At 39.4% G+C, this 20463-nt stretch overlaps 1 protein-coding gene across 2 annotated transcripts; it reads right to left on the reverse strand.

Annotated features, from left to right (window-relative positions):
* Nucleotides 1-134: 134 nt before the first annotated feature.
* rnf19b (ring finger protein 19B) lies at nt 135-19883 on the reverse strand. Of its 2 annotated transcripts, none has more exons than XM_066675195.1 (10): nt 19711-19883; nt 7746-9050; nt 5785-5984; nt 4755-4899; nt 4414-4576; nt 3552-3666; nt 3313-3453; nt 2948-3137; nt 2664-2798; nt 135-1943 (listed from the first exon to the last, which is right to left on the reverse strand). In XM_066675195.1, exons 2-10 carry the CDS (start codon nt 8360-8362, stop codon nt 1523-1525), a joined length of 2127 nt encoding a protein of 708 aa, XP_066531292.1. In that variant the 5' UTR covers nt 8363-9050; nt 19711-19883; the 3' UTR covers nt 135-1522. The 2 variants fall into 2 exon arrangements, with proteins under 2 accessions (XP_066531292.1, XP_066531294.1); XM_066675197.1 differs by having other exon boundaries at nt 19707-19883.
* Between the last annotated feature and the right edge of the window lie 580 nt (nt 19884-20463).

A 20463-nucleotide genomic window follows, 5' to 3' on the forward strand; every position in this document is an offset into this window, starting at 1 on the left:
CTTTGTAGCATATTATTATATTATTTAACTACTTAAATGTCAGTCCTGGATAATTTAGACTAAACAATTCTATATAAAATAAATAAAAACACAAGAGAGCAGACATTCTCATATACTCTTTTTAGTATTCATTTAACCATATTTATTTTCTTTCTTATGGAAAGCACATTGCCACACAACAGCATAACTGCTTGATTGGATCATGTTTCCAGGGCTGTTTCTTACAGAGATTCCCTGTTATTATGATCATCAAACAAGGCTATCAACCATGAATATTACAAAGAACTGTCTCCCATACAACTGAAAGGAAATCAAAATGCAAAATATAGCCTCAGAAATCCAACAAGCATAAAGAGATGATCAAATAGTCCATCACATATACAAAACATAACAAATGTATGATATGCACTCCAATGCTTTGTCATCCGAAAGGGATATAATAAAATAAATTGAGTCATCATCCATTAAGATATGAATGGTGAGAGAGAGAGAGAGAGAGAGAGAGATAAACAAATAGACAGACTAGCTAGCAAAATACTGGGATAAAGTGCAGAAAGCTCATCCATTCAATTCAATTTATTACTCAGAAATGCATAAATCCAAACACGCTGCAGTGAGTCTGTAATAATACATGTTCCAGAAAAGAGGGGAAAAAGTGCATCTGGTGGTCCGCCCCACTGCTGATGCTTGTAATGTTTTAATACAAACAAATAAAAAGACAAACGCTCACCCTCAAACATTCACAGCAGACACATGTGGGCACAGACAGTGTTGTCAGTGAGTCAGATAGTGGGGAGAAGGGGACTGAGAGCTGAGTGCTGTCTCTAAGGCAGGCAGACAGTGATTGTGGTAAAACTGTCTGCATGTGAATGTGATCAGTCTCCTTTAACAATGACTCTCCATCAATTCCATTTTCTGTGCAGGTGAGACTCAAGTGCAGGTCCATTAACAACTGATCACTGTGCAAACTTGGTCAGTGCAACCACTACATACTAGGCTTGTATCCTTATGTACAAGCACAGGTCATGCATACACATGCATACAGCAAATCATACATTTTCCAGGTCATATTAGTTATAAATAAGGAAAAAGAATAGAAAGAAAACATACACTCTCATATCTAAACCTGTCCCACAGTTCCTCGCATACTGTAGATGTGTGCTTGATTGGTATTCCACTTTGTAGCATTTTCTCTTTTTCCCCCCTCACAGGAATTCTTGTGGCTATGGTAGTACCTATGGTTGAACTTTTTTTTCTTTTTTTTTTTTGCTGAAACAGCCAAGGCATTTTTGCACCAATAAGTAAACAACTTTATGAATCACTAACAGTATGAATTGTTGTAGAGGTAGAGCCCTGTCAGTTCTTTACGTACAAACAGAACACAGAGCGCCAGGCCGAAACAACTGCCCGAAATATAATGTGTTTAATTATTACAAAAAAGCAGCAAAATAACATGAAAGCAATAATAAATGGAACGCTCAGAAACAGCTAGTTCTGTGCAATAGCAGGAGCTCTCGGCTTCTCACACATAAAGGATAACGTTATCGGGACAGTGCAGGCCGTCGGTGGAAGTCAAGGCTCGGCAGGTGGGCTGCAGTGGGGGAGGAGGACGGGAGGTCTTGGGGTGGGGGGAGTCACAGTCATCTGACGTGAGTTCTGCGATGTCGTCCGATTGCGTGTCAGACATTTCCAGATCGCTGCGGATACTCTCCGGCTGAGCCAGTGTAACGTCGCGAAGACCCTCCCTGAGTGACCCCCTGGGTGACAGGCCCAAAGATGAACCAGATAAAACCCCGCCTCTACGGGAGCTGCAGTCCTGAGGCTCCTCCCCTGAGCCAGGTGCCATGGCAGCAGTGGGTGGAGCCAGATCCTCTTCACTGGTTAGACACAGATGGCTAGGTTTGGTTTCAATGTCCACCTGAATCTCTAGGTTTGTGCCTTCCCTGAAATGCAACGTTCCAAAAACATTATGTGATATGCAAAGAGGAGCATATGGAAAACAAATGAAAATGAACAGAGGAGCGAGTCCTAAACTTTGCATTACATTTCACTAAGAATGATTTCTTGCCAGCTCACTTTAAGTTTCAATTTTATTGTAAATTTTTGAAAATTTCATGCTGCAAACCTAACCTGCTCCATGGCAAGTTATATTTGGAATTTAAAATCATAATCAGCTCTTCAACCAATCAGGGTAAGCTTTGGCCACTTTGTTTTGTACAATCAATGTTGTGGAAAAATGTAAATATTCAGCAGAGGAAACAAAGGAAGTGTTATAAAAGATAAACTACATATCCCAGTCATTTCACTATTAAGCACTAACATGTTGTCATTATTGGCATTATTTCTTCCATTGTATATGCTTTCTTTCTATATATTTTATGCAGTATTTTTTCTTTCTGGGGTAAAAGCTGCTTGACTCCTACTTAGGTTTTAAATGATTAGCTCTTCCTTACAAATGTAATGCTTCAATCACAGATTTTGTATCAAAACATGAGTTGATAGAGAAAGACTTTGACAGCTTTCATAAAAAATTCTGAATAAATTCACTGTCCAGTTAAACTCCAGTTACCCCATGCCTCAGAACTACCACAATACACTTATACGAGATACTAAAGTGGCAGATGGAAGGTCAGCAGTAATATTTATATAATACATATACATACCTGTCAGGTAAGGTGTATGAGGAGGTAATGGAGCCTGCCATGCCTCGTGTGCTTGCGCAGTCACTAGCTGCACCCAAGCTCCCTGTTTCTCTGCAGACACCTTCCTTTCCTACTTCAGCTCCTTGGACCTCCAGCCTGAAACCATAAAACAGACAAGTTATAGCACAGCTCCAGACACTGACATGAACTGACAGAGGTTCCACTTAGCTCACATCTGCATGCATAACAAATAAACCATTTATATATCTAATATATATATTTACTATCTAGATTATTTGTCATACCTGCTGTATTTTCCTGTTCTAGCTCCAAGAGCCCCTCCAGCCAACGTGTTAAAATGGGGCGTGTCTCCCAGGACCCCAGGGGCTACGGAGAGTCCTTCACTTGGAGAGGTGGTGCTGAGACCACTGGCTGCTCCTTCCAGACTGCTTTCACCAAGGCTAGGGGACTTCAGTGCTCGCCATGCGTCAGCAACTAGATTTAAAAAAAAAATAAAATAAAAAAAAAAGATAAATGGCACAGCAGAGATAATGCAATATTAAAACAATTTATTGCTTTATAGAGTGCTTTTCTAGGAACTAAAATGCTTAATTATACAAATGAAAACACTAACAATTCTGTTCCACATAAGAACCAGATAAAAATTCACCTGTAATAGGTCCATCATCTTCATCAAAATCAATCCTGACACCACGGCCCTTCCCTCTGCTGACACCACAGCCCCCTCCACGGCACAGAGATATTGGAACTACTCCATATACATATGCCAGCATAATAGGTACACCAATACCTGGTAGGATGGGTAAAAAATTATATTCTGCTTTGTAAACTTAAAAATACTAGCTATTTAACTATTTTTTAAAACAATCTGTTTTCAGGCCAACTTACCCACACTGACAGCTGCAATAACAGGAGCAGTGATGATAGACAGTGCAACTCCCCCTGTGATGGCCAGGTTTCTCCTGTGCTGAGATGTCTTCTTCCCTTCATAGTGGGCATATATCTGCACCAGAGAGTAGGAAAGCAATAATGTCAAAAAAAGGATTGTTTTTCCCTTTCTTCAGACATGCCACGTCATGTTTCTTGCCACACAGGTACTCTCTAAAAAAGGTTTTAAAATGCATTTTCATGAACACACAAGGAAATACTTGCAAGACGTGCAGTGAGTCATGAATTTGTTCAAATTTGTTTTAACACGTTTTCCTTACTGGAAGCTCAGGTGTTATTCTAAGCAATTTGCATTTTGCTGGAAATGTTCAGAGAGATCTTATTTATTCAGTTTTGCATTCTGTGGTTTTATGAGTGCTATAAAAGGGTTGAAGATAATGGAGTATTCAAAACAAGCAAGACTTTTTAGTATCAACGTGATGCTGATTTCAATGTAATTTCAGGAACCGTTTGATTTGAAGTTTTCCATTAAAGAGCATCTTACTGATTAAGGATTATACAGAGTGATTATATCGGAACCAGTCTTCTGAAGTACTGCATTGAAAAACAACAGTTTTGAGAAACTAGTCTGCCTAGTGTCACGCATTAAACAGAAAAAGATGGTAAAGTTAAAGTGATAGGATCAAAAGCAACCGAGCCTCTCTTTATAGAGGACGAATTGCTGGGAAGTTCCCAGATATTTCTATGAAAGAAGTCTTCCTCCTGTCCTTATTTGACTGTTAACGATTTCTAACTTCCCTGAACTCTACAGTGAAGTTAGTCATGACTACAACATAAAGGCACAGATAATACAAAGTCTCACCTTTCTTCCTACGTAAACTGGAATGCCAATAACCATGGCAGGCACTGCAATGCCAGCTATTAATGTGATACCCACTGGGGCACCAATCAAAGTGCCCAGCTGCCACAGAATTTTCTTCTTACGACTCCATGGCTTTTTTCCCCAGAAGGTACAACCTGATGGGCTGTGGGAAACAAAGAGCACAGAATGAGACGGAATGTATGAAAGTAAGGAGGGAAAGTACATCAAGTAATCAGAGGTCATTATCCTCTGACTCACTATGTCTGGAACATTAAGGGAAACTGTGGAACAGATGGTGATACTCTTAGCTTTATGGCAACGGGCCTGGAAGCAGAGCATACCTGAGGTAGTGCAGGTCAGAGATTTCCTTCATACAGAGCCAGCAGAACTCGCAGCCACACACAGCGCAGGTCATGTGATTACAGCTGCCGTCGTTCATCTTGATGATGTAGGCTCCACATCGAGGACAGGGCTTGATGTCATCAGCTGAGTGGGGATTAATGGGTTCGGGTTTAGTATAAGGAGTGGCATACACAGACTCCTGTCAGTGCTGAGGAAGCTCTTTCTGAATGTCAGGCAGCACATCATTTTGCAGCTGTCTGTTAAATAAACTAAATAAACTAAGTTTCTAACTCGGAAACATCCCGCACGTTTGTCACTGTCAAATCATATTTATGAAGTGCATTAAAACGAGTACATGCCCTTTAGCTAATAAGATTACTAAACTCAATTTCACAATCTTAATTTTTTTAATGTATTTTACCCGAAGCAATACACCATTGTTAAATATGTAGCTGAGTGAAACTCTCAGCACTGTGTGATAAGTTTGTGCACCAACTGAAATGTAATAGCAGCAGGGTAGCTTGCAGATAAGACTGAGTGAGGATTTTTTTCCAATATTGTGGTATAGAGTATTAAAGACTTTTTATCTTAATGTATTATGTCCACAGCATTTTAAAGTCTGATGGGAAATACTGTGCTGAACATTCCCTCAGTGATCACAGTCCTGTTCAAACTGACCTCATGGTTAATTTAATAATAAGAAAAAGGCATTACCCTGTGCAGTGTTTATGTTACTTAGAGTTGTTATTGTAACTGTTGTGCTACATCACATTTCTCGAAGTGTTTTAATTCAAGACACATTACATATCCAGGTATTCTATATATGTCATATACGTTATCCGTTCTATGCAAAGCAACCAGTCGCATCCCTTTGAAATGACACGTCTCAGTTATCTCAGTGTTTAAGACTGTAATATATAGGTATTGAAATTCTTGAAAGTGCTGCACTGCAGGACACAGTCTGACATTGTTGGTACAGATGAAAAGATTCATGCCATGGTGACAGAATAAAAGTCAAAATATACTCACCCGGGCCCTGCTCAGCAGTGTAACTGGGTGAGTGATTACTATGGGTTCTCAGGGAGAGCGCCCTCTGCTGCCGGGCTGAATCACATGTCTGGTTGGGGTGCCAGGCCTGCTTGCAGTGATAGCAGAACTCAGCGCCGCACCCTTCCCTGCGGCACACCAGCCTGGGACAGCTGGCACAACCTGAGGCAATGACTGCAAACCTGGAACAGGATAAGCCATAGAGGTCAGTGAAGTGTCAGCAGATGCATGATGTCCATCTACAGCAGTTTACAAAGTGAGACCTAAAAAGGATGGATTGTCCAAGAACTACCTTAAGTCCACATACATTCTTCATCCATTACTCTGTGTCTGCAGTAGGTGAATTCTCAATATACCAAGTCACTAATTATGAATGGCATCTCTGTATATAATTTTAACAAAGCTCAGAAACTGCCCTCCCAAACTGCCCCAAAACAGAAGTTATTACAGCTGATATACACAGAAGGCAAAGCTTTCATACAGCTGCCATAATAGTACCAGAGGGACATAAAGTCTAATGCAGAGTGCCTATGGTTACAGCACATCGTCAAAAAGCAATACCCAACAATCCCTGACAGTTGCTGTGTTCTCTCTTTCAATATTCAACATGCTCTTACTTGCTCAAACGTTTCTATGTATGAAATAAAACGCTGCAATTCATACTTAATGGAAACACAGAAACAAACAATTCTGTACACACACCGTCCAGAAATGAAGTAACGACCAATTTAATTATATCTAAACCTCTGTTACCCCTAGCAACGCTGGCTCTATGCTTTATCCCAGTCACCATAGCAACTGACAGAGAAGGGGGGAGGGGGGGGGGGGGGAGAAACCATTGCCTCATCTGATTGGTCTTCTGGATCTTTCAGTCAAGCTAAACTACTCTAAATGGCTACTCTGTGGATGGAACCTGACAGGAAGAAAGTATTCTTGTATGTGTGAGTGCATGGGTGTGTGACAGAGAGAACATAAATGGGACAAGTGTGGGATGCTGTAATACTCTGACAAATTAGATGCAACAGCTAGACAATTCTCAGCCTAATCCATGTTCACACACTTAAGTGTGACACAGAAAATACAGTGCATTCAGTATACAGTATATATCTAGATGAAAACTAGATAAAAAATTATATACTAACTTCACTTTGACCCTGAGTAACTGCAAACAAATTAAGAATTACAAACACTACTGGCTGTTATTTTCCCTCTTAAAAATGCCCCTTCCAGAAAACTCCCGTCTGCGATGACAACTGTGGGTTTGAAAAGGAGTGGGACTGACTCAAAAGACACAGACATGTCCTCAGCATGTAGGTCAACAACCCACTACTGTGATTGACAAACCTCTAACAGGCCACAGTCTTGCACAGTAAACACATATTCTACAAATGACACATCTGCTGAATTAAGCATCCCACAAAGAGCACAGCAACTTGCAATATCTCTCTGACCTTTCAAGTGCCCCCTACACATGATAAATTAGGTCTGAAAGCAGGGCCGATTTCATAAACATTTTCAACCTACATACGAGTTCCATGACAAGACAACTACTTATGTATTCATTACAGAAGCCAAAACATATACTTTGGGTGACAGATATAATTAACCCTTAGAACTCCTATGCAATATTGTAATTTTAAGTAATTTTTGTTTTATTAATGAATGCACTTTGAGGTGATTAAGGTCATTTTTGCAGGACAATATACACCATTTAAGAATTCCTCAAAGATAATGTGAAGGTCATGGTTACAATTAAAATAATGAACCCAAATGACCTTTTGAATATTTATATGGATATTACCTATTCTATATATTATTATTTGTTTTTATGAGTTTTTACACTAATTAATATAATGCAAATCAAATATATAAAACAATGAATATAACAGTTTTAAACAATATTCCCATGGTTGAAAATTGCTCAGTGTCACTTCCAAACCTACCCGCAGTCCGGGGCAGGGCACCAGCGGCAATCAGGGTCCGAAGCGAGGCATCGCCTTAGCAGAAATTCTTCATACTTCTCCAGCAGGGCCGCATCGTCCAGAATGAGGGCCACCTGCCTAGGGGCCAGCCTCTCAGCACACTCAGGGCAGCTGAGCTGCACACGGCTCTCAGTGATCTCAATGCGCAGGTACTGACGTAGGCAGCAGAGGCAAGATCGGTGACTGCAGCCCTGCAGCTCAGCCAGCTGATCTCTGGGCTGCCGAACCAGGCACAGCGGGCATTCCAGAAGATCCTGTCCACCCAGAGAAGCCTGGCTGGAGGACAAGGGCTCGGCCGAGTCGCTGGTGGCCGGGGGGTCTGGGGATGCAGCAGTAGGTGTAGGAGGCTGAAGAAGCTGCTGTTGCTGCTGTTGGAGTTGTTGTTGTTGTTGTTGTTGGTGAAGCTGCTGGGCTAAAGGTGTAGCCACATTCGCTTTACTTCCCCTGGAACTCCGTTTGCTGTGGAAGAGGCTGGAGAAGGAGATCCTGCCCTGCTTTTTGCCCGGTCCACGACATTTGGGATTGGGAATGCCACTGACAGAAGAATGAGGTGATTCAGAGTCTTTTTCTGATCCCATTGCCCAGAGATGACCTGATAAGAGTCTTTTACCTTGTATCCTTGTAAGGCTTATTGAGTTTAAAGCAGAAATGTCTACAAAAACTTGTGTTGGGTTTCTAATTTTCTGAGTGCAACAAAGCCCTGATCTTCAAGAGCATATATGCACTCCAAATGCAAAAAAATATATAAAACCCACACAATATGTCCCAAATTAAGCAGATTCCAGTTACTAACACTGATGAAAGATTCCAGTCATACAGTCATACCTTCCTTCCGCACTTAACCAGGAACAGGCAACAGAACAACTGATGGAAAAATATCCTTCACAGAACAAGTGAAGAGAAAGTGAAAATCCCCTTACCGGGCTACAAGTTTGTTTTGTAACAGTCAAACAGGCTGATTACCAATTACATAAACATATAAATTAGCCACACTCCTAAGGATTCTTAAGTATACTCATAATTAATGGAAACCAAAGTACTTGCAATAGCAGAAAGTGATCTTAAAACGTCACCTTATGTAACGAATTAAAATAAAATAAATAAATCAAAAAGCTAGAAAATTTGTCCTCTGGTTTGGAACAGTCTCAGGTGATCCTAGCGCTCCTCCTCTGCTTAATGTCCTCTACTCCTGCAGTTGAATTGTTGTTTACAGAGCTGAGCCGAGCTGCTCCAGTTTGTTCTTCTCTCCTTTCTGAATCGGCCAGTCTACAAGAAAGAGACACAGAACAGGAAGTTAGCTCAGAGAGCAGCGAGTCTGTGAAAGGAGCATGCCCAGTACACACCCACACACACACACCCACACACACACACACACACACACACACACACACAACACTCCTCTCACTCTTGCTCTTTCGATTTCACTTTTAACTCTTCATGCTCAACAGTGTTTGTCAGTGAGGAAAGAAAAACAGACAAGCACGCACACACACTAAACACACACAGTTGAATAATAAATGAATGTATTAATAAATACAAATTTTAATTTGGTAATGGTAAACTTCACACCTGACATTAACATGCATCTCAAAGGTTCAGATCACAAGTGACTGCCAAAGTCGTTACATTAATATAGCTGACATTTAAATGTGTCTACTGTGATCAGACTTATCACATCATTTCCACTGGAGGAAGGGTGTGGTGCTGACAGTTTGGATTAAACAGAGATTTCTCTAAAACACTTATATAACTCTGCAAGTTTTTGTTCTAGAAACATAATGAACATACCTCTACAAACCTTAAACAATCTATTTTTCAAATATATACAGAAATTAAATTTTTATTAAAATTGAATGTATTTTTAAATCACTGTGAGAGAAGCTCAAATAGCAAAAGGTTTCAGTCTAAGATTCAGAGTTCTAGCCGTGATGGTCCAACAATTAACACACACACACATCCTCTCACTATTTAGGCTATGGCTTGAAACTTGCATTTTTTATTGAAAAAAAAAAAAAACGTAGCTCTGGCAGCAGTGTGGTTTCTGTGGACAGAGCATACTATCAAAATGCTATGATGTCCACACCACGTGAATAATGTGTTCCTATGTGTCTCTGACCACCTCCGAATGTGGTTTTGGTGATCACCCAGTTCACGCCTGTACTTTAGACTGACTATATGATGATTGGAACACCACAGAGGCATGTTAATGTCAGGTGTGAACGGGGTCTTAGAGGGGAGAGTTGAGATAGAGGTGGGGATTATTTGCATATTTATAGATCTACATGAACTGAAAAAGGGCAGTAGAGTAGAGTGTAGAGTTATATCTAAGCTATTTGTGAGGCATTAAGTTATTTTTCTCCTTGCAAGTTGGTTTTAAATATGTAATTCAGAATACCAGATGAGGTTTTTAGGGGTATATTGATGAGTAGACAGTTACTTTAATTGAATAATAAAATACAACACACAGCCTTTCAAAACCTCCAGCTTTCAAACATACTTCACACAAACCAAAACCCCATGTAAAAAAATGTGTGATCATTAAGGTGCTTTTACTAATAGAGAAATCATTTAGGACCACTGAAAAATGTAGTTCTTAATTTTCATTTCGACGGCATTTTCTGTAAATACAGGATGGTGATGAAACTCATTATAAAGAAGGGTTTACTTGCAAATATGTTTGCTTTACAATTGGCCTGAGAACTAGCTACCTCTTTCATCCAATGGTGGTCTTCATCCACCCTGCAGGGTTTAAAAACTTTTCAAAAACCTGAGACACTTAAAGTTTGCAACAAATTCAAATTGTAAAATGCTTTGTTTGGTTTGTTTAAATGTAAAAAGTCTAACTATTATTGGAGGATCATGTTAGACATCTGCTGTGCTGTTCAGGCATTGCCCACCTGAGTAAAACATTAAACATTTAATACACTATTACTACATGTATAAACCCGTTGTAACATACAAACATCACTGAGAGAGACACATCTGATGTTGTTTCATATTGTTGTTTAACACAGAAAAAAGTACTTGAATGATAATAGCTCCCTACTTCTACACACTGCTAAACATGGCTTTATGACATGTGCACACCCTGTCCATTATTCAAGTTGCACCTCAAGCTCTGACTGATTTTAACTGAGTAATCCTGACAGCTCTGTGCCTACATCCCCCAGCCAGAAATACAGCATCCATGTTTATTCCATCCATTTCCCATATATTTTTAATAAATTAATTCCTCTATCTGTCCTTTTCTATCTCACGTTTGCTGACAGCTTCTGCCTCTCTCTCTCTCAAACACACAAGCGCACACACTCTAGAGCCCTCCCTCTCCAATCCGCACTGTGCTGCTAGTGTGGTTGCCATGGTGATCCCCAATACCAGTACATCATATAACAATAAAATGACCCTGACATTGACTCTGTGTGTGTCTGAGTCTGTGTGCATTCATAAGCGCCACCCACACACGATGATATTAACATTACCTAATGTAATAAAGACAGCCTGGTGGCATGGGATTGAGAAATAAAGAATAATTCTCACAATATAGAGAGAAAACTTTAAGAATCTGAGAACATATGCTGGGGAGGAGAAAGGAGAGCAATATAGAAGTGTGATATTGAGGCCAAAGAACCTCACTGGTGCACATAAACCCACCATGTAAAGATACAAGCATATGTACACACACACACACACACACACACACACACACACACACACACACACACACACACACACACACACACACACACACACACACACACACACACTTAATCCAGATGTCGCTTGCTTTACTCTTCCGTTGACCCTTGGACAACTGAACTCACTGTGCAAATTTGTTAAGGGCAAAAACAAAATGGAGAAAACTGGGGGTGGGGTGTTGGTGGGGAGATGAGCAATTGCCACAGTGGCAACACAACTAACCAACTCTTATATTACATTGAGTGCCATGCCAACACAGTCATGTGAGGACATGTATGTACCTTGTGCTCTAAAGAGGCATGGCTCTCATGTTCACTTTTGCCTACTGTTTTATTGATTTTACTAAGTAAAGGAAACTGTTTTGTAATCAGACTTTTCTGTTTTCTTTAGAATCTGGAAAAGCTGCTTTTCAAACTTCCATACACGTCTGGTCCAGTGCCATTCAAAACAGTAAGAAGGTAGAGTAGGCCATGACAGAAAGCACTACTGATCTCTTTCCAGTTCAGCAGCCCTGTTTTTCTTTTTCTTTTCTTTTTTAATGGCTTGGTAAGGCAAGCTGTGATAGGAGTCAGAGTGACCCACTTTTCCACAGACCTGTTGGAATAGCTAACAGTCATTACTGTGACCTGAAACCTTTGCCCACTCATCATCATATGCAACAAATACTGCAAGGCATGTCCACATACTACGGCATAATACAGTCCAACACACACTGCTGCTTTAAATCAACCAAGACTCTCATCTGTTGGATTTCTTCAAACTTTATTTAACTGACAAACCTAATTGAATTTTATAAATATTAAAAAGGCACAAAGTTGAACAGAGGACTAATAAGACTGAATGTTATACATATAATGCTGGAAGGGTCCACTATTAGCAGTTTAACTGGGAACAGGTATAACACTGAGTATAAAATAAGTGTCCACTAAATATTTAGCTTCGTTGCCAAGGATGGGTCATGGTTCACTACTCTGTGAGATAGTTATCGGTCAGCCCCAAGTCACTGTTAATCAGTGCAAGATTGCAAAGAATTAAAGTCTTTCATCATCTAGAACTAATAAGATTCATGGAGTCAAGAGAAATCTCTGTGTGTAAAAGGCAAGGGTGGGTGGTGAATGTGTGTGACCATTGAGCCCTAAGATGTTATTGTATGAGAAATTGTTATGCTACCATAGTCACATGGGCTTGGGACTACTCTGGAAAATCACTCCTTTAAGACAGTCCGCTGCTGCATCAAGAAACGCAACCTGAAACCATTCTATGCAAAGAGGAAGCCATATATTCATTGTGCACAGAAATGCCAGCGAGTTCTCTGGGCCCAAAATCATATAAGAAGATGAACTGAAAGAAAGTGGAAAATGTTCTGTTAACAGACAAGTCCACAATTCAGCTTGTTTTTGGGGAAAGAAAAACTAACGTAAGTGTCTATGTGCCACAGATGAAAAAAGATGATCCAGACTGTTACCAGTGAAAAGTATAAAAACCAGCATGTGTGATGGCATGGGAGTGCATCAGTGCCCACAGCATGTGTGATCTGCAGATATGTGAAGGTACAATTGATGCAGAAATATTTATTGATATTTTGTAGAGACATAATGACAAGGTTGTCTTTTGCCAAGAACTTTATGTCTATCTCATATAGACAACGCCAGACCTCATTCCACATGAGTTACAATAGCATGGCTTCATAGACAGAGTGCATTTAATTGTCTTCTGTGCCTGAAATCCACATCTGCCTCCTACTGAAAATGCATGGCACATAATAAGGAAGAGAATAAGGCAATGAAGACCACAGAGTGCAGTGATTTTGCTACATTCAATTTGCAGCAGCGGCCCATTCCTGCAGCTGCTGAAAAAACAAAAACCTAGACGAAACACTGGGCAGTTGAGCAGATCCCCACCCCACCCCCCTCCTTTTTTAAACACTAATAGGCTAAATTTCCACTTACAAAATTGCAACAATTAATTTAGTTACTGAAAACATATATATCTTTGTCATCCTTTGTCTATAAAATAAAGGAAGTGAATTAAAAAATTACAGATTTCAGGTTTAACTACCTATTTAGGGAGTGTCCCAGCTTTTCTAGAAATTAGGTTTGTATAATCACCTAGAGAGGAATATCACTGTTTCTCTCTCATTGTATATAACTAAGGTTACCATGGCACTTCCATAACTGGAACTAGTTAAAGTGATAGTGTTGAATCATATGTGTTGGGGGGGAGGGGGGGGGGGAAGAATCCTCTATCTATATATAACTACTGGACCAACAGGGATTGTAATAACCCTCCCATTCCACTTTAGCCTATCTTCAGAAGAGGTAGGAGTCTTTGCTAATGCAACTGATGACACATAATTACCATCTGTGTTCTCTGAGGTTTGGTATGTGAGGCGCATGTGGGCGGACAACAAGTCTTCTCTAGAAAGAAAGAAAAAAGAAAGAAAGAAAGAAAGAAAGAAAAAAATGTGTCACATCTCAACACAGAGTGCAACTTGAATGTGCCCATGTGTGCATGTTATAAAACAAAGTCTACCTCACCGCTCAGCAACAAACAATTGTTTCAGTCTACATGAAGGAGATATAAGAGGAAACATTTAACTTGCAAGCTGAGAAGAGTAGAAGCGTGCCAGTTAAAAATGATATATTATTACTGAGACATATTCCATGACCTCTTTAACCAGGGCACAGCCAATCTAGTCGTTATTTGGTGATCAGTTACAAAAGTCTCTGATTAAAGCTGTTAAAATTATGAACTCAGCGAGGACTACGGTCTTTAAAAATTTTGCATATTCCTATTTTACAGCAGTTAGTATTTTATTTTACAGTCGCAACTAGGAGAGGAGTCTGAATTCCCACACAATATTTAACAGAATTTCTCTAATTATTTCTTCAATGCCTCAATATCACAGGCTGCTATAAATTGTGATTTTCATTTTGAACCTTGATCCTATAGCGAAAGCCACAAGATCTCTTACAAATCCACATCTTTCTCTGTGTGCTTTACGCAGCATCTCCTTCTTGTATGCCTTGCATTCCCACCCAATCTACGGTTGCCAGCTTTCTAAATTTGAATAAAGGAATGAACTGAAGGAATGGCTACGTGCCTGATAAGATTTAAGAATAATGGTATAGAGATATTCAGACATGCTACTCTACAAGTTATGTATTTTTGACATGAGTTTTGTACTTGTCTCGCATTTTTTATATTATCAAAAGACTGGACTGGGGACAGAAGTGGTATAATGTTGTTTGTTTCCAGATGTAATGATATAATGTAATGTTGTTCCAGATACAGATATATTGAGTGAGTGTGTGTGTGTGTGTGTGTGTGTATTAAATATATATAATAACGCATTAACACAATCTCATTCATTCATTCATTCATTCATTCATTATCTGTAACCACTTATCCAGTTCAGGGTCGCAGTGGGTCCAGAGCCTACCTGGAGTCATTGGGCGCAAGGCGGGAATACACCCTGGAGGGGGCGCCAGTCCTTCACAGGGCAACACAGACACTCACACATTCCCTCACACCTACGGACACTTTGGAGTCGCCAATCCACCTACCAACGTGTTTTTTTGGACTGTGGGAGGAAACCGGAGCACCCGGAGGAAACCCACGCAGACACAGGGAGAACACACCAACTCCTCACAGACAGTCACCCGGAGCGGGAATCAAACCCACAACCTCCAATCCACCTGGAGCTGTGTGACTGCGACACTACCTGCTGCACCACCGTGCCGCCAACACAATCTCTATTTAATGCAATTAAAAGAAAGTGCCATTAATGCAAATTCTATTTGGCCTTGCGAGTCCTCCTTAGTTGATGTTGTGACATGACCGTGCACGGCATCTCTCAATAAATTATATCTAATAGAGGAGTGAGTGAGTGATGAAGAAAGCTCTGTTTCATTTCATATGTTTGCCAGATGGCTCACTTGACAAAACAAACTGTTTGCAGTTATTGTCACACTGAGTTTAGCTATTAAGTTTGATGGAGTTGGTTTTGATATGCACTTTCCATTAAGTAAGATTTTAATATGCTGCATCACTGTGGTTAGACACTATGTGTCTTTAATGAAGGCCAACTTTGTGCAATTTATTTTCGTTTGCGAAGTATTGTGAAGTCCTATAGGCTGTGACTGAATCCATCAAGCACAATTGAAGTGTTTTTTTTTTTTTATCATTTGACAGCCCTAATATATTCACTTACAGAGCTAAGATGAGCTTCTACCTATAAACTCTAAAACCTGTACCATCCCACAGGAGGAAGTATAGTAGTCTACATCTGTTACAAGATTAGACTGCTTATTTATTTATTTAGTCATTCATTCATATCTGCATTTCCTACTGATGTCTGGCTACTACTCGTCAAAATGAATTTATACTTCACTAAATAAAATGCTATTTTAAGGTAGGTCTGCATATTGTAATTAGGTGATCAAAATATATTTCACCTTTTGTTGTTTAGATTCCACTAAACATTATTTGTTCCCGAGACTGCTCTTGATTACAGAGTTTTCCCTGAATAAATCTGTAATAAATTCTGACTGGACTTAACATCAAACAAACAAAAGAGCCAAGCAACAAAGCACTGCCAGAACAGAAGCTGTAGTGAAAACACATCCAAAAATTCCTTGGCCTTCCAAATACCTTTCAAGTCAATACAGCCTGTCCTGATATACTCATTGCTCCTTGGACAGATAAGAGGGAACATGGCTGGCTAGTTCTTAGTCTCAGCACTTCCAGCCGGCATGCCCAGAAAAAGTATCTCAGCACTTCAGCATCATCCCCAGGAACAACCGCAGTTCTAAACCATGCATCAGCAACTTGATAACATGGCTCAGCCTCAGTTCCGCTAACTCCTCTTAACAAACAAACACACACATACACACTGATTACTTGGCAAGACTGGTGCACAGGTGGGTCACTGGATCTGCCTGCTATTACACAATAATCTTATTCAAATTTAAAGCTGAGTAAGCTCCATATGTTCAATAAACGTCACACTCGTGTTCAGACTTGTTCTCAGGGACCATATATATGATTACCCGAAAGGATCAAGCATATTACAACCTGACTAGAGTCTTGCTTACATAAGCACACTCTTGTGTAGCAGTGATTTATCTGATGGCTTCATAAAATATAATTTGAATTACTATATATATGTCACGTTGATTTCAGAAGTCAAATTTATGATGTACATTGATATGGTCATTTCTTTCACAAAATATTTTACGCACAAGATCTGTCAAGACCAGACAGACTAACGAACCCTTTTGCCAGGCTGTTTGTGCTTATTGAAATCCCTTTAAGCTGCGAAGCTGGGTGACTGTGTGGAACAGTTGGCTCTGTTGATCACGATGCCATTCTCGCAAAACCAGCATGATTAATGTACCCGTAACTCATTCCTGTTGTAGATCCACTTCCTTGTAAAATTCTTAAGAAGCTCCAGACTACCATTTGATTGTAATTGCAAATCACTGATATTAATTCAGTCACATTCCTGTAAAGTCTCGCACAGTGAATGAAGGGATAGCTTACAGAGCATTAAGGTGTAGCATGACTAACACTGACACATTCTTAAGCCACTAATTCATTCAGCTGGAAGACAAACAATGAAGATGTCTCCAGTTTCACTGAAACAAAGTTGCTGAGAAGCAACATGGATCCTAACTAATTCTGAATAAAAAGAGTAGCTGTAACAGTTACACAAAACTAATTTGTTAAAAAAAAACAAAAAACAAAAGAACAACAACCAATCTTAATGACTCATTTAATTATCTAATTCTAAGGCACTTAGGCTAGATGTTGTGTTTATGTAATTGTATAAAAACTCAATTTGTTTTCATTATTTTTTCATTATTCCCTCTGGGGTACAATTGTAGGTTAACAATACACTGAAAATTAAGATAAGTCCCTGTCCTGTAGTTTTCTATCTTACTCAAAATGTTATATTAAGAAGATTTGTGTAATATTCTCCATTGTTCTTTTTGCTCAAAAAAATTATATATATATATATTGGGCTATACACAGTGAATGAAATGACATATGACTTTTTAATTTGCATGCATTATTGTATTGCATATTCATGAATTCATCTTGAACGTTGCCTAAAACAACAACCAGCAACAGCAGACAGAGCATAAACTGAGAAAAAAATAAAGGGACAATGTTCTAATGTGCAATTATTTGTCATTGTACAATGACAAACAAAAATGTGTCTTCCATATTTAACCCACTGTTGGCAGTGAACACACACGCTGGGGTAGTGAACACACCTGGAGCAGTGGGTATCATACTGAGGGAATATTGTCCTACATATTGAAGGACAGTGCCAAATGTGTTACTTATGTAAGGGGCCTTGATTTTGCTGCAGATTTTGTTTTGATTTTGTTACAGAATATTTCTGAATGAGTCATTGGATCTTTTACAGTTGGCTCCTGTATTTCATAAACTTAAACCATTTACAGAATATAGCTAGTTTCTCAGGCTCAGGTTCCATGCCGTGCTGTGTAGTTCACTATGAAGGGAGAGACTTAGGACACAGACTGAGACTGAGAATTCCTCTCAGTAAATTCAGATTTTAAATTAAGACCAGGGGCAAAGATTCCACAGTTTGAATTTCAAGTTATATGCAGTAAATGGTGCAAGCCAGAAAATATGAGCATAGAATATTAAAATAAAATACCCCCCCAATAATTCCAAAAAAATTAGCTTACATGGGAACAGCAACTTTCCAACATATTCCGGGAGTCCTGAGTTGAATTACAAAAAACTGCAACAAAGCAGAACAAGAAATTTTCCACAGAATTTACCCTGAAGCTACAGCAGAAGTGAAAGTGATAGAACAGAGAGTAGAATCATGTGTTTACTTGAGTTTCAGTGGAATAAGTTCTCAAGCGGTGGCCTTCAAACCAAATACTAAAATAAGGTCCAGTAGAGAAACAATTAGATGCTGGAAAGTCTGTGGTGATGTAATAGTGAGAATACATTATTGAGCTGTTGAATATTTAATTTACCGACAGCCTACTCTATGGTTAAGGTCACCTGATACAGTGTCATAACTATAAGGGTGATTCCATCATTGAGGTGCAATTTATGCCTTTGAAAATATATGGCAATATTGTTTAAAATCTTGCAGCATGAATTTTCTTTCTCCATTTTAAAAAAAAGTGGTAACTCATCTAAGTAAAATATATTTTAATGATATATTCTGAGACGCCATGCTGGGTTTATAATCAACATGTGGTTAACTAGCATCCAAGGTGAGGGAATGTCTAAATACAAGGATATAAATGTTTAATTCATTATATATTTTTAATTCATATTTTTCTTTTAGTCTAAAACAAACAAAATAACAGTTTGTGCCAGTTCCTGTTGAACGTGTGACTGGTAGAATATTCCAGGAATGTCAGTTAAGTTTATTTAAGGCAACGTTGATGATTGATTGTCGTGGAAAACAAAATGAACAATTTTCTTAACCTATTAGATGCTTCATAAGAAAGATTATAATATAGAACCTACAGCACATGGATTCATACTTTAATGTAAGAATACAATGTCTTAATGCTTACAGTGAGTGATTAAAAGGAAAAGCCAGTTCAAATAGGTGCCATAATGATACTGATACCTAAGTGGTTGTGAATTATATGATTTGCCTATTTGTAAATGTATTTTTATTTATCTATATACATATAAACATATGTAAATGTAACATCGGTTGGACACAAACGTGACAATTTGTTACCTACAATTTGTAGAGAATACCTTCTACCCAATCCGGGCCCATAAGCACATTCAGGGCACCCTCAAAATATTAACTCCAACATTACTAAACCCCATCTCCCCGAATCCCCCTTCCCCTAGTGAAGATGAACTGTGCGGGGGCTAAGCAGACCCCGCCTAAGGCCTACGTACGTACTACAGCAGCCCATACCACAAACTACTTGCCGTTACAATACGCTAAAAGCTACGGGACCTCAATGCGGAGCGTAATAATCATATTTAAAATACATGGCCACAACCGTTAACTCAACATGGCGAAGCCCGGCACTGAAAACAAGACCCACAGAGTTTGGGCTATTTTAGAAACTGCCTTCTTCCATTTTGTCACTTCATACGTTGGACCAGCCATACATAAAATAAGCCTAAATCTATCTCCGCGACTGTTTTCTTGGTGTGGCCACGATGACAAGAGTAAAATTTGAACATCTTGTACCTTACCTACCCTGGCAGAGTAAAAGTGACTGGGGGAAAACCGAGCCCCTGGACGCTGTGCTCTCAGGCGACTCCAACCCGAACGTCCTTCCCTCGGGACCAAACAGGACGCCAATACGTTAAAGACCCTTTACGATGCTGATTTAGAAACTCTGTCGGCGTTAGTGTTTCTACGGAGGCTCCGGATTACGACGACCGCTCGCTTTTCTTTCCACTGACGTCATATAGGAAAGCCCCGTCCAGTGACGTTACTCTGAACCCCGCCCAGTCTGATGTCATCTCCAAAAGACCCGGCCGCGCGCGGATCCCGAAAACGGTGTGAATGGGAATAAACCGACACAATCCGAAACCGAAAACCATCAAGTTTTACTTTTACTCAGAACAGTCCTCTCAACATACCACATTAACAGCGTTATAAAGGACACGAATAAAGCATGTCCCTTAAACCCCATTTTATCAGATATATACTTAGCAAATGGGGAAAAAAAAACAAATGATTTGCGAATAATTTAAATGTTTTTGTTTTTTTAAATTATCACTGGTTTTCCACAGGAGCCTTACGAGTTACTCTAAATTTGCCTCATCCTCTAATTTCCCATATATATATATATACACACACACACACACAAAATAAATATATATTTATAATAAATAAAAGCAGGTTTCATATCAAGAAATCATTATTTAGTCAAGTTTGGAAAGAATGTTTTAGGTAGTGTTTTTGTTTTTAAAACACACACATTACATGTGTGTGTGTATATAT

Source organism: Hoplias malabaricus, chromosome 6 (genome assembly GCF_029633855.1).
Source record: "Hoplias malabaricus isolate fHopMal1 chromosome 6, fHopMal1.hap1, whole genome shotgun sequence".
Lineage (NCBI taxonomy): Eukaryota > Metazoa > Chordata > Actinopteri > Characiformes > Erythrinidae > Hoplias > Hoplias malabaricus.

Bases quoted from the DNA above. Each gene is read 5' to 3' on its own strand.
- rnf19b (XM_066675195.1), bottom strand. From the start codon at position 8,362: ATGGGATCAGAAAAAGACTCTGAATCACCTCATTCTTCTGTCAGTGGC. The intron at 4,577-4,754 runs GTATGCTCTGCT...TGTTTCCCACAG, and splicing joins TCTGACCTGCACTACCTCAG to CCCATCAGGTTGTACCTTCT. The intron at 3,454-3,551 runs GTAAGTTGGCCT...CCATCCTACCAG, and splicing joins TATTGCAGCTGTCAGTGTGG to GTATTGGTGTACCTATTATG.